The following is a 13,292-nucleotide window of genomic DNA, read 5'->3' as shown; positions in this document are numbered from 1 at the left end:
TTAAGGTGAATGTTGCTTTCATGAAAAGTACAAATACTCTATAATGCAGCTTCGTTTTCCACTGAACTTGACGCTTTACCGTTGTACAGTAGTTAATATCATTTTAACCCTAATGCAGAGGAGATGGTGATCCTTATAATGTAATGTTCTCACCTATATGACAGTTGTATGTCCATATCCGCTGTCCATCGTACCGAGAGCGGCACCTCATAATGTTGTTGGTGTAATCTGATTCTGCAACCTCATAGTTTGGGTTTATCACGACCTAGGAGAGCAAAAAACAATATTTGTTAAACATCTCAAGGAAAAAATTTCCCTTTCATTTATACATAAAGTAATTTTATAAATACTACTCAGGACTTAGTAATGCAGACTTAGTGTTCGGCAGTAGACTAAGAGGGTGGCAGCACGACCTAACAGTCAGTTACAAGTTTTATTGCTGCAGCTGATTCAGAAAGATGATTTTCTAGTGGAGGACATCAGAGTTTGTTTCGTAACCTAGAGATTGGAAATTTAGTTTCTGCAGCAGCCAAAGTGTCCGTCAGAAAGTTCTGTGTCCTTCAACAACCTCTGCTCGCTTGTAAAAGTCTGAGTAGACTCAGGCTGAAAGCTAAACACAAGCAGATGAAGAGACGTGGAAAGTCTTGGTATCTGTTTGGTCTATAAGATGACACTGGCTGGAGATGAGACAGTCTTCCCAGCAGCAGATGTGCTGGACGTACTACGGCTGGACTGACAGACCAAATGTTTTACCTGGAAGATGTAGTCGCCAGGCTTCACGTCTGTGATGTCAATCCACTGACAGTCGATGTCGTGCCTGTACGTATCCCAGCAGCCAACTGTGATGCCTTGTGCCCCGAAGTTTGCACATTCATACTTCTTCTGGATACCTGTCGGCATTCAGAGCAGTTTTAGTATTAAGCCATTCAGATATATTCATCAAATCAAACATTCAACAACATCAATTCTTATTAAAGGCAGGGTCGTGATCTTGAGAAACCAGCAAGAGTTTGCTAGATTGTAAAAATGATCCAACCGAAAAACTGAGCCCAGTGTTGCCAACTCTTTTCCAAAGAAAGTAGCTACCAGCACTAGCTCCAAAAGTCCCTAAATCCAGAGAGAAAGTTGCAGAGTCAGCAACACTGACAGTCCGTCCCTTCAGGCCTCCCTCCAAAGCCACTCCCCCAAAATTATCATTACGAACATAAGCATATAATGAATGTAAACGGCGAACATGACTATTGTTGGTACTCACAGCTGTCAAGCTATCAGCTTGTGGAAGACACCGGCGATGCACAATGAGTGTACGCAGGCAGACAGGTAGCCCATTCAATCATAACATTCAACCCGAATGAAATGATTGGACGGGCTTATTATAGACTCAAGTTTTTTTTCTTTTTTTTTTGTCAGAGCATTTGATTTATTCATTACTGTCGGGATGTGATAAGAATTTCAACTAATATAATAAAATGTTTCTAAAATCTTTACCAACCCTACCTTTAACAACACCATAAGTATTTTGATATTGTATTTTTTCCTTTTACTATATTCTCTTCTCATGAAAGGAAATAGATTTTAAACCACAACTCAGCGGCACAAATCTACACAAAGTCACAGTATGTAATGAAAATGAAAAGGAAAGGAAGAATATTTACCCTCGTCACAGTGAGTGTCCTCCAGACAGAAGCTGGCTTTGTGTCCCTCTGCCACTTTAGTGCCGTTTAGAGTCAACAAGTCATAGTGGGTGAAAACCTCCATGCTGTGGTAATGTCTGGATTAGACAAAGAAAAACACAATGTTGAAACATCCTATATAGGAAACATCCTATATTTAGCAACTCCACAATAACATACATGCACTTATCCGTGAGCCACTCCAAACAGCATTTACAGCAGGAGTGTGGGGGAAAAGCCTAGCTGCTAGAGGGATATAGGGATTTCCAGGACAGTTAGACGTTGGTAATTAATTGTTAAAGATTCATCCCATATGATTTTATTCAGTTTCACAAATGCAGTCAGTATTCAATACATTGTATTTTTCATTATTTTCCCCTAAAGGATTCATGACACTTTGACATCCAGCATTAGCATTAACATTTACCCAGGTGTATTCATTTGAGAGTAATAGATCAGGTTTCATACAGTCACTATTATAAAAGCAGCAGCAAACTATGAACTGTAGGTCTCGTTGAGGTCTCACCTGTGACATTCGTGCCAAACCCAGGAGTGGTGTGCTGCCCGAGGTTTGAAGTCTGACTGGCCGTTGTTCTGGATCTGGGAGGAGAAGCGGAGAAGGCGGCGGTAGGAGCTGGCTTCGGCATTGTCAGCACTACTGGACAGACAGTGCTCTTCGTGGGCGCACTGTAGCACGTACATGGGTCGGTCCTCCAGGTAGGTGGTCTGCTCCACTACCTGGGAACTGAGGACCAGGTCTGGGGCCACTGGGAGGGAGAGAGCAACAAGGGACGTGGTGGTTAGGACCAGCATGTATCACAGAAACTAAAAAATCCCAATTAGCTGCACAGCATCAAGTTAGTCTTTGATAAAATGTTTATAAGAAATATTCCTTACTATAAACTTTATATCCAACAGCACAATGCAGTATTATTTCAATTTAAATATATGTTTTTCTACTTCACAGGCCTTCTTTACAGCAGTTATTTTGACTTATCATAGTAGGAAAAGTGCATGCTATAGTCATGACAAAGTGACAGTGACCCTGAAACTGAAGCAGCTTAACTTAAGCAGCTTAAGCATTAACTTTATCCTATAAACATGTGCTTTTCCTACTGTGACATGTCAAAATGTCTTTCATAAAAAACTGTAAGATTATGAATGTATACAGTATTTGTATTCTACAGTTTCTTACTCTGAGTACAGGAGACCCCGGCAGCGAAGTGTCCGCCTCCTTTGGGACAGGTAATGTGTTTCCCATGATGTAGACATTGCTCCAGAGTTAGCTCAGTTCCTGAACATCTCACTCCACTCATCAAGACTGCATCAGCTGAGGCATCTCCTTGCCAGTACCATGTTTCCTGATAAAAGAGAAGCACAGAAAACGGATATCACTCAGCTGAAACCCATCAACCTTTGTTTCAGTTAGTTTCCACTGTAGCGTTATAGAAACGTGTTGCTGACATAACTGAAAATATACCGTAAATGTGTTGTTGGGAACTACTATTTTTTAGAGACAAAGTCCCTTCAATGCGTAGGCCTTATAATTAGAAATTCAAAGTGTGTGGCCATGCAAGGCCTGTTTATCGCTGTTTTAATTATTTTTAATGCTCTGGGATTTTCCCCGGTCATATAAGAGATAAGATAAAATAAGATATTCCTTTATTAGTCCCACAGTGGGGAAACTTGCAGTGTACATCAGCAAAGGGGATAGTGAAAAAAACAAGAAGCATTGGTAAAAAACAAAAAGCAAGATACAACACGGTGCAAAAAGCAAAACAAAAGTGAAACAAAATATGAACAATTTAAATAGAAGGAAATATAAAAATAGGAAAAATATAAGACTTAAATGTTTTTGCTTTGTGGTCCGGAGACTATTCCAGCCTATAGACAATCAAATCTACAGTGAGTCAAGTCCAAATCCAGTCTCAAGACCTCATTTTCATGACTTAAATTAATTTGATATTTTTGGAAATACACTTATTACTCTTTCTTACTGAAACTCAGATGAGAAGATACCACTCTCATGTCGAGAGTGGTATCAATCTTCTCATTTGACCCTCTGCTAGAAAGAGAATACGTGCACTTTCCAAAATGTCAAACTATTCCTTTAAATCTTTTCCAAGTCTCAAGTTTACAGATTTGTTACATAGGTTCAGCTGTTTATGCCCGAGTCAGCTGGAATCAAACAGATCATATTGCTCAAACTGTTGTGGAAATTTGTGTGGGAACGTTTTAAACAGAAACATTATCTTAATTTCCTCCTGTGTTTAATTTGCAGACACGTTAATCCAAGTTGTCCCACGGGGCAAATCTAATCAAAGGGTCCATCACACACAACACACACACACAGCAAGGGGGGCTCTGCTGTCCTCACAGTCCTGACTCAGCCTTATTACAGCATTTTGCAGACCACAAGGAAATGAACCGTAGAAAAAACACCCCTCATACTTTCCGTCATTTCCAAGAAAGTGGAGGATTCATGAGAAAGAAATTGAGCTGAGGGATATGGATGTGGGAGTACTTGCTGGTGGGCTGAGGAGCGGTATAGTTTAAGCTTGGTGTCATTTGTTCCATCTGGTGGTGGGGTTCGCCTGCAGAAGTATTTAAAAATTCAGACGGGAAAGAGTCTCTGGAGAGGCTGAGTCCGTGCTCTGCTACGGTAACAGAGCAGACGTTTATCACTCCTAAAGCTGCTGTTAACATGAGAAGTCTTATGCAATGGCAACTTACTGTATGTGGTGATAAAGGGACATGTTTTTATGATACATTGACCTGATTATTTGACTTGGCACTGTGCTTTTTAATCACAAGTAGACCCCTTATTTCACACTGGAAGAGCAAAATGTTGAACTGTATTTGGATACTTGACTAAAGGGCGAGTGCTCAAGCAGTGACCACAAACATGATGACATGTTTGTGTGTTGTTTCATTAGAAGTGCATTGCACATAATTGTCTGAAACACACTTTAGTGAGATAAACAGCCTCCAACAGATCCAGTCCAAGTTCCACTCCCTGCTGTTATCAACAGACATCCCTGTGATTCACACATACTTTCCAGACCTATATCATCATCAACCACAAATACAGCACTGGTTTTAAAATAGAAATATATAAAGAACACAATGGGGGTCTTTAACTTTACCAGCCTCTCACCTCATAACATAAAGGGAGCACTGAGGGTCTTCTTTAAAAAGCAAGAGGTAAACGCAAGCAGGATAGAACTGTGACGCTGTCAAGTCATGCCACAGGCTTTAGCGGTGTGAAGCTCCACTAAACTTCAAACAGCAAACGCAGGTTTCTCCATCACTCCCGCTGAGGAATTTAAAGCTCATCTGTGTTTTTGAAGTTTCTAAGACAGTTACAACCTTATTTTGCCCTCTGGGATCAATAAAGCTCAAAGATTGTTAAAGTGAAAGTTAATGGCATCCACTGACAGACGCACGCACGCATACACAGATGGACATTAAAATGAGAAGTACTGTCAGAGTGGTTTCCTCTTGTCCATATTACACATGGCTGTAACTTTCATGTCATGTTCAATATATTAATCAAATCTAATCTAATAACATAGGTAGGCTATCTAAGCTATTAATTACCCTAATTTAGTAACAATCACACTCTAATGTGAGGGAAAAAGACAGCTGCAAAGGCAGAGACTTGGCCTGAGATAACTTTCACTATATGTCTGTATATTTCTTTCCATTTTACCAATTTAACCTGGTGGTTAAGGTAAATCTATTTTCACTTTAAGATAACAAAACATTCAAAAAAAAAAAAAAAAAAATCATGGTCATGTTGATGCACACATAGTACATTGAAAATACAAATGACTGTAACTCTATCAATCTTTAGGACAAAACAACAGTGTACAAAAATCTTAATAGCCGACAGTGTGGTATGGAGGACCTGAGAGGCAAGTGAGAAAAAAAATCAGGAGATCCATTTTCTAAGTCAGATCTAAATTATTTCCTCTTCTGTGTTTATGACATAAGAACAGGTGAAAACTAGAATTACCACCTTGTGGTTGTATGCCTGCGCCAACCAGTCAAGTTGCAGTTTACATCCATGTCTGTCCAAAATGTCATCACCTCATTTCATGCTATTATTTGTGTGAAATCGTCATAACTAGCATATGAATTCTTGAGTTATGGCTCAAAACGTGTTTTGTGAGGTCACAGTGACCTTTGACCACCAAAATCGTATGAGTTCATCTTCGAGTCCAAATGGACGTTTGTGCCAAATTTGAAGAAATTCCCTTCAGGTGTTCCTGAGATTTAGCGCTCACGAGAATGGGTCGGACGGACGGACAACCCACAAACATTATGACTCCGGCCACTGCTATCGCTGGTGCGGAGGCATAAAAAGTATTTTACCAGGATAGTCTTTCTAAGTTTTTCTAATCTTTCTAAATTTGTTTTTTTAATCTGTGAAAACAGGTGAAAATAAAAGTTTTGTGTTGTAATACTCATTTCCGCCACAAGAGGCGAAGTGCATAGTGAAGCACACCACTACTCCATTACTCCATGTTCTAAATAGGACTAAAAGCATTCATATTTAATGTTGTATGTAAAAGGTACATATATATGTTGTGTAAGCAAGTTATGTAATTAATTAATCTTAAAAATGAGAGCAACATTTATACCTTACCTGGAACGCATGGCTAGCAAAGCCCATGCCCAGCTGTCTGCACACAACCATGGCCTCCATGGTCCCCCAGCTGTCACTGCACACTGTGCCCCACACCATAGAGCCGTTCCTCTCTGCCAGAACCTCCACGCGGCCCTCGTAGGGATAACGGCCGCCATTTAACCGCAGCTAAGGACAGAGATAGACAGGTGTGTCCTCCAGTTCTATACAAATCTTTATCTTTTTATACTCTAGAGATACAGAGAGGTACTCACTCTATTTTGGAAGCCCATGGCGGGAACATTACACTTGACTGCTGCGTCTTCCTCGTGGCTGCAGCCCAACGCGTCGCGATTGAAGAAGCACTCAGTCAGTGACTTTTCAAAGCCAGAACACTCTACCTCGTTCATGTGGACCGGCCCGATCCCTACGGAGAAACAAACACATAAACACATTTAATTATATTTCCATTGCTGGAAAGAAGAAAGCTGATCTTTGGGTTACACAACGGTTTTGGGAAACACAAGCCTGAGCTGCCCACTATTCCCGAGTAAAACAGCCGTGGCATCGCCTGCTTGCGTGGAACAACAAGTCGATTTAAAGACAGATGGTAAGACTTCCTGTTCCCTAGAATTACCTCACAAGAGGAAACAAGCAGTCAGCTATGTCAAATGGAAATGAGACACTTGAGGCCTGTAAAAAAATTAAAATTCTCCCTCTATCTTTTTTTTTCCAAGTAAAAAAAAAAAGTCATCTCAGTGTAGCGGAGTTTCCATAATAACATGTGTGAGTACTCGCTCCACGCTGGTTTTCTTCCCATGTGACTGAGCAGGAATGTCTCTAGTGATGCGAGCTCTGAAACTACAGCCAGAGACTGGGACAGACGGGCGGCCAGTGGAGAAAAATAATATCATAACAGGAAGAACACAGTGTCTCTATAAACACACAGTCAATTTCCAGGTCAGACAGATGACTGGAATAGATTAAATGCATTCATTATTAGAAGACAATCAGAGATAGCATGGAAAAAGTTTGAAAAAAATTAAGATATATTAATATACTGTATATACTATTTTATATTATATTGCACCTGGGTATAATGCCACAACAGCTTCTTGGATTTTCTTAAGCGTACTTGTTTAAAATAATGCTGGTCGCCAGTAAAAAAGCCATTACGAAAAAATGGTTAAGTCAACGACCACCCACATCAGCAACTTTTTGTAATGGAAAAATTAACATTTTCTTTGAGACGTAAGACAGACATAATTATATATGATAAATGCTGGAAAGGAAGTCATGTTTTGTTTGGCTTCATGGACAAAAGTACAGCGTAAGATTCTTTGTACCGATTGACGTTCTACTCAAATAAAAAGAAAATCTGAATAAAAAATACATTAATTATTATTTATCTTGTTTATCAAATGGAAGACAAACACAAAAAAAAATCACAAATTAGTTTGTATCCTGAAAAAATAAGTAAAAAATATGTTCATAAAAATACATAGATTGTATAAAAACTAGTCTTCCATCCAAATTCAGGAATCATTTCCCACGTACCATTTCAGTTTTATTGACATTCTTCCTATGACCACTTCAAAGGCTTCTGAAAACAAACACATTCAGCTATTTCAAATCTATGGTATGTATATGGCACCATTTTTGGATCCAGTGGTCAGCTCATAAAGAAATCCATCCCTCAAATAACCTTGTGCACTCTCCAAAAATGAATTCCTCCTCTGAAACCCATAAAGGCTTTTCTTCCTTGCTGGAACATTTTGTGCGCTCTGGTGTGTTTTTGCTGTGAGAATATGGCGGAGGAGAGCACAACTGATCCAATGCACATGTGATTCTTATGAAACTGTGGTATATTGCATTACGCAAAATCAGGTTCTGGGTCAAAGTACAAGCATTAATGTGCTACTCCATACATTCCCCAATGTATTTATATGCTGACTGAAGGTCTGGACTGATTGAAGTGAGACAAAAACAAATGGTGGTAAAGAGGCCAAAGATAAGGTGGAGGTTGGGGTCTCTGGTTTCAGTCCACACCTTTCATTTTCACAGCTGGGAATGAGTTCTGCTTGGACTTTTATTTGTGCTGTAAATGTGAAAAGTCATCAAAGCTAAAAACCTGTGAACAGTTAAGTTCATCACTATCTCAAAAAGATCCCTGAATGTGTGGAAGGACTGTTAGAGTCTACCTGTATGGGTGGGAGTTGTGACTCTATGGAGTCAGGAGTGTGCCACCAGAATAACTACATGATTTCTGCTAAACCCGACCAACACTGGATATTTGAGGCCATGTTTAAAGGACCTGTGTTTAGCATTTAGGGGGATCTATTAGCAGAAATGGAATATAATATTCATAACTACGTTTTCATTTGTGTATAAACATCTGAAACTAAGAATCGTTGTGTTTCCGTTAGCTTAGAATGAGTCCTTCATATCTACACGGGGAGCGGGTCCTCTTTATGGAGTCCGCCATGTTGCTCCGCCATGTTTCTACAGTAGCCCAGAACGGACAAACCAAACTCTGGCTCTAGAGAGAGCCTTTCACGTTTTTGTGTTACCTGACGGCCACCGTAGTTCTCCGACACGCTTGTGAAACTGCGGTAACGTGAGCTGCAGAGTGAAAAACCGTAGTAACGCTAGCCACCGTCTGACTTGTTGCTCCTAAAGTTGTGTTATTATGGTAAGGATGGGCTCTGGGCGAGGGGACGGTTCAGTATCCCGGTTTTGCACTTTGCAGCTCACGTTACCACAGTCTTGGAAAGGAAGGAGTGAGCGGAGGGGTTATCAGTTGGTTTCAATCTGCAACCACACCACTAAATATTGCAAAATCCTACAAACTGTACCTTTAAAAGAACTCATAACAATATATCAGCTGTTTTCTTTTTTTTTTTATAAACCCATAATGTATAGATTTTTGATAAGGATCCTTTAAATTTGGATATTGAAGAATTGTGACCAAGGTGTGCCCTGAACTATGTAATGGAGAAGCTGTCCCTGAGATTTATTTAAATTTATCAGTTTAGCCCAAATTCTTTTTCTGGGTTTAAAGAATAACTTAACGTTAAATCCACTTTTTTTTTTTTTTTTTTAATCAACATTTCAAAAACATTCGATGTATTCTTTTTTATTTGTGAAGGGGTAGTATTCAAGCTAAAACTGGGACTTAAGTTGCTCTCTAATTATAATTAATATATGAGTTGATACATTAAAGAAGAAGAAGAATTTCATTTTAAATTAATTAATTACATTTGCATTTAAATGATGATTTGTAAGACTCTCCGTCCTAAAAATATATTCTTTTAATAATCTTACTTTGACTTTTTTTTTTTTTTTTTTTTTTTTTAAATTCTGGCACACTTCATCCTCCATATATGTGTACCACCATATACAGTAGTGCTATATTATAGAGTGACTAATCTGTTGGTCATACCTTGTCCCAGTCGTGCGCCAGTCAAGGCCTCTTTGGCGCTACCGAACCCCAGCTCTCGACACACCACGGTGGCAGCTCGAATGTTCCAGTTGTCGTCACACACCGTCCCCCACTCCCCGTTCTTCAACACCTCCACTCGCCCCTCGCCAATATTAGCTCCGCCTCTTAGACGCACCAAGGGTTGCTACGGAAACAGTCCACCAAAAAGTAAAAATTAGTTTAAATGTTACAGAGAACAGTCTTTCAAATTAAAATTATTATTACTACAGCAATTGATGAAGTCTAATTTAACTTGATGTATTTACTTTAGTATTCAACTCTTTTAACTTTGACATAATTAAAATATGCAGCCACATTCGACAATATCCGTAAGTCATATCCTGAATAATGATTTGCTCAGGATCAATAAACAAGCAGGCAGCAGAGTCACCATGCTGCACACGTTGCCCATAACTGCATTACAGATGTAAATAAAACAAGCTGACACTCCTGGTTTTATTTGGCCAACAGTATCTTGAACTGTTGTTGCTTATTTTGCGGTGTAGACAGAAAATAGGTGTTACCTTGGTAATAACTTATACACAGTAAACACCAAGTGGGAATCCTGATAATTTGATTGTATACAAGAGAGATGTTTAGCGTTCATCCATTCAAATGTTTCCAGATGCTTGACTACAGGGATTATAAAGCAGGACATGATTAAATCCAGTGCTGGACTCAAACCAAGAAGTGATTATAGGATAGTATATCATGTGCTTACCAAGCTCTGTCGTTACATTATAAATGTGTGTGGTTCTTATAATGTAATAATAATAATAATGCAGCAACATATCTGGATAGCAAACTTTTTGAATTGGACATTCAAATGAGCACTATAAAATCCCATGCATGTTTTTTCTTTTGAAAATAATTATGAATTAATTGAAGAAGTAATGAGAAGTTATTCCAGAAATGTCACAAACATCTGCAGCGTGTGAAACTAATATCAGCCATATGGTACCATAAACTGTCTTGTTGAAGTGTCTGTGTTGATAGTTTTTAGTTTATAGTTGCTCTCCCACTAGGGAAGACTCAGTCCTCCAGATGGGATTACTCTTAACAGAGTACATGACTGTTCCCCCCTTATTAGAAACACTCAGATTTTCCACACATCTGATTCTGCTCAGTCTAAAGTAATCACCAAAATCCAAAGCAATTGTTGATCTTAACCACCCTCCTTTGCAGGATATACTGCCTGCATTCACACAGTAATTTATCGAGCCTTTTAAACACAGTTTATGGCATGTATAGCAGCTGAAGCCCAGTTTTACTTCTGTCTCATTATTTCAGTATGCACTGTTGTAATAAGTAAGTTAGTTGCCTGTCCTGTTGTCTATTAAGTGTTGCACATGGCCACAGAAACAGTTGAACACATTAAGGACGAGAGTTTCAAACCCAGGACTTTCTTCCTATGAAGCAACAGCGCTAAACACAATCTGACCTACCTCCACCCTGTAGGCCTTCCTGTAGCCGGCACTGACGCTGGGAGCAAAGGCACGTCCAGGTACACAGCTGACCACTACAGGCATGCCTTTCTCACAGGTGCTGTTGCCCTTCAGCTGTATCTCTCCACCCATCTTACAGTCGGTCAGGTCGGCCTCGTTGCCTGTGCAGTTGACAGAGAAACCCCAGTAGTTCTTCTTACGACGCTTGGCCAGCAATCTGAGAAGGAACGATATAATAATGCAATCTATTACAAATTGTACTGTATGCTTTTTCTGTTCGTTTGTATAAGTTTACATTACTGCCAACTATAATTGAAAGCGTGTCCTCATTTTTTATGTTAAAGAATGTCAGCATTTTTCCAGTCTTTAGGGTACAGTTCATGCCAAAACCTGCAGACTTGAAACTTCAGAAAGGCAATTCATCGCAACGAAAACATATCGTCAGTCTTTTTTGTTATTTTATGTTATGTCATCGTTGCATAGATTGTTTTGAAAAGTGGTCCGCTTGGTGTGTTCAAGTGCTGGTGAGAGGCTCTGACATCGAACACTTAATCATCACCTGCATAAGATTCAGATGTCATGAGATTTCCACGAGCACATCATATAACAGCAAAGAGGAAAACAGTTACCAAAGATATGATGGCATATGGATATGAGGGACTTTCTATATCAAGTAAGTTTCATATCAACTGATTAGGAAGGCTGGCTGTGTGCTGGGGACTGCCCTGGAGCCCCTAGAGTTGGTTGTTGAGAGAAGGATGTTGCACAAACTGCTAAGCATAATGGAAAACACTTGATATCCCCTGCACGATCTACTGGTCAGACAGCAGAGTGTTTTTCAGTAGGAGGCTCTTTCAAGTCCGCTGTAATAAGGACCCGTATAGGAAATCGTTCCTGCCCACAGCCATATCAACATACAATGACTCTCCTCTGTGCCGGGCGAGGAGACTTATCTTCTGAGTGGCACTGCACAACGCATTTTCTACTTTCAATTTGCACAACAGAGATATATCTTTAAATCTATTTTATTGTATTTTTTTATTTCTTTTAGCAAGTTTAAAGAAGTCGGTATGTACATTTATATAGAGATTTGTAAATACAGTGTTTTTCGTACCTACTACGTGTCTTTTTGTGTGAGTGATGCACGTTTTTTGTGATCTATGTAAATTGCTGCTTTAACACCATAATTTCTCTTTTGGGATCAATAAAGTCAATTTATCTATCTATCTATATCATACTAGAAATGCAGGTATGAAAAACAATCTTCAAAATCTAAAAAAGTGTGGTTTGGAAAATGGTTGGCAGTATTGTAAAGTCTTTAAAACATCAAAAACATCATTAGCACGTAAAATATTTGACCATTCTTTCTCACACTATTATTAAAAATATTAAGGAGCTGTTTTATGGGAAGTAGGAATTTTTTGTTCAACAATAAGTATACTACACTGTGAAGCACAATGAGGGTATTGTTGTGAGGGTACCTTAACATTCTCACATACTTGGAAGTCATCAACTAAGGGTCACTGAGGAACTCAACAACAGGTTCGGTCCTTTGGAAGAAGCAGACCATGTAATGAAACCAGCATGAGCTACATTTACAGCCTTTCAGATCTTACAGCTTATCCAGATGCTGTAAACAGAATGTAGCTCAGTCGGTGTAGTCGTTTGAATACAAGGACATTTTGTGGTCCGTGAAATCATTTTGAAGAGACCGCTTTTAATTTTGTTGGACTGTTATTTGCATGTTCCTTTGTTGTTCCAGATAAGAAACACATTGGATGTGATCTTTCACCTCTGTAAAAGAGTGAACCATTTGACACCACATGCTTTAAAACCCACAAAAAAACAAAGTGCTCATTGCTGGTTTGATGTGTCTTATCGTGTGCTTCCTTCAGTTAAAATGCATCCATATGCAAGATTAGCATCAAATCAGATGAGATCATGTCTACCAAAACTATAAAAATAGAAACTGTTTTAATCGAAGTCATCTTCTTTGCCTTCATCTTATTATATCATAGCCAGAAGCGTCAATTTGAATATCAAGCTGCAAATTTGACCACATT

The 13,292-nt window shown here is 39.2% G+C and overlaps 1 protein-coding gene across 2 annotated transcripts in view; it reads right to left on the bottom strand.

Moving 5' to 3' along the window:
- The window catches only part of loxl2a (lysyl oxidase-like 2a), a 37,361-nt gene that overhangs the window by 3,017 nt on the left and 21,052 nt on the right, over positions 1-13,292 (bottom strand). The window contains exons 5-13 of one of the 2 annotated variants that reach the window (XM_037774591.1): positions 11,230-11,446; positions 9,746-9,929; positions 6,579-6,730; positions 6,325-6,492; positions 2,869-3,034; positions 2,200-2,440; positions 1,656-1,771; positions 754-890; positions 154-265 (exon numbers count right to left, since the gene is read on the bottom strand). In XM_037774591.1, the coding sequence (XP_037630519.1) occupies positions 154-265; positions 754-890; positions 1,656-1,771; positions 2,200-2,440; positions 2,869-3,034; positions 6,325-6,492; positions 6,579-6,730; positions 9,746-9,929; positions 11,230-11,446 (1,493 nt within the window). Of the gene's footprint in view, positions 1-153; positions 266-753; positions 891-1,655; positions 1,772-2,199; positions 2,441-2,868; positions 3,035-6,324; positions 6,493-6,578; positions 6,731-6,940; positions 7,083-9,745; positions 9,930-11,229; positions 11,447-13,292 lie in introns of those variants that run through there. The other variant, XM_037774599.1, reaches the window with a different exon arrangement.

Source organism: Sebastes umbrosus, chromosome 1, assembly GCF_015220745.1.
Source record: "Sebastes umbrosus isolate fSebUmb1 chromosome 1, fSebUmb1.pri, whole genome shotgun sequence".
NCBI classification, from domain to species: Eukaryota; Metazoa; Chordata; class Actinopteri; order Perciformes; family Sebastidae; genus Sebastes; species Sebastes umbrosus.
Note: the sequence above shows the minus strand (reverse complement) of the source record. Positions and strands in the feature narration are given on the sequence as shown.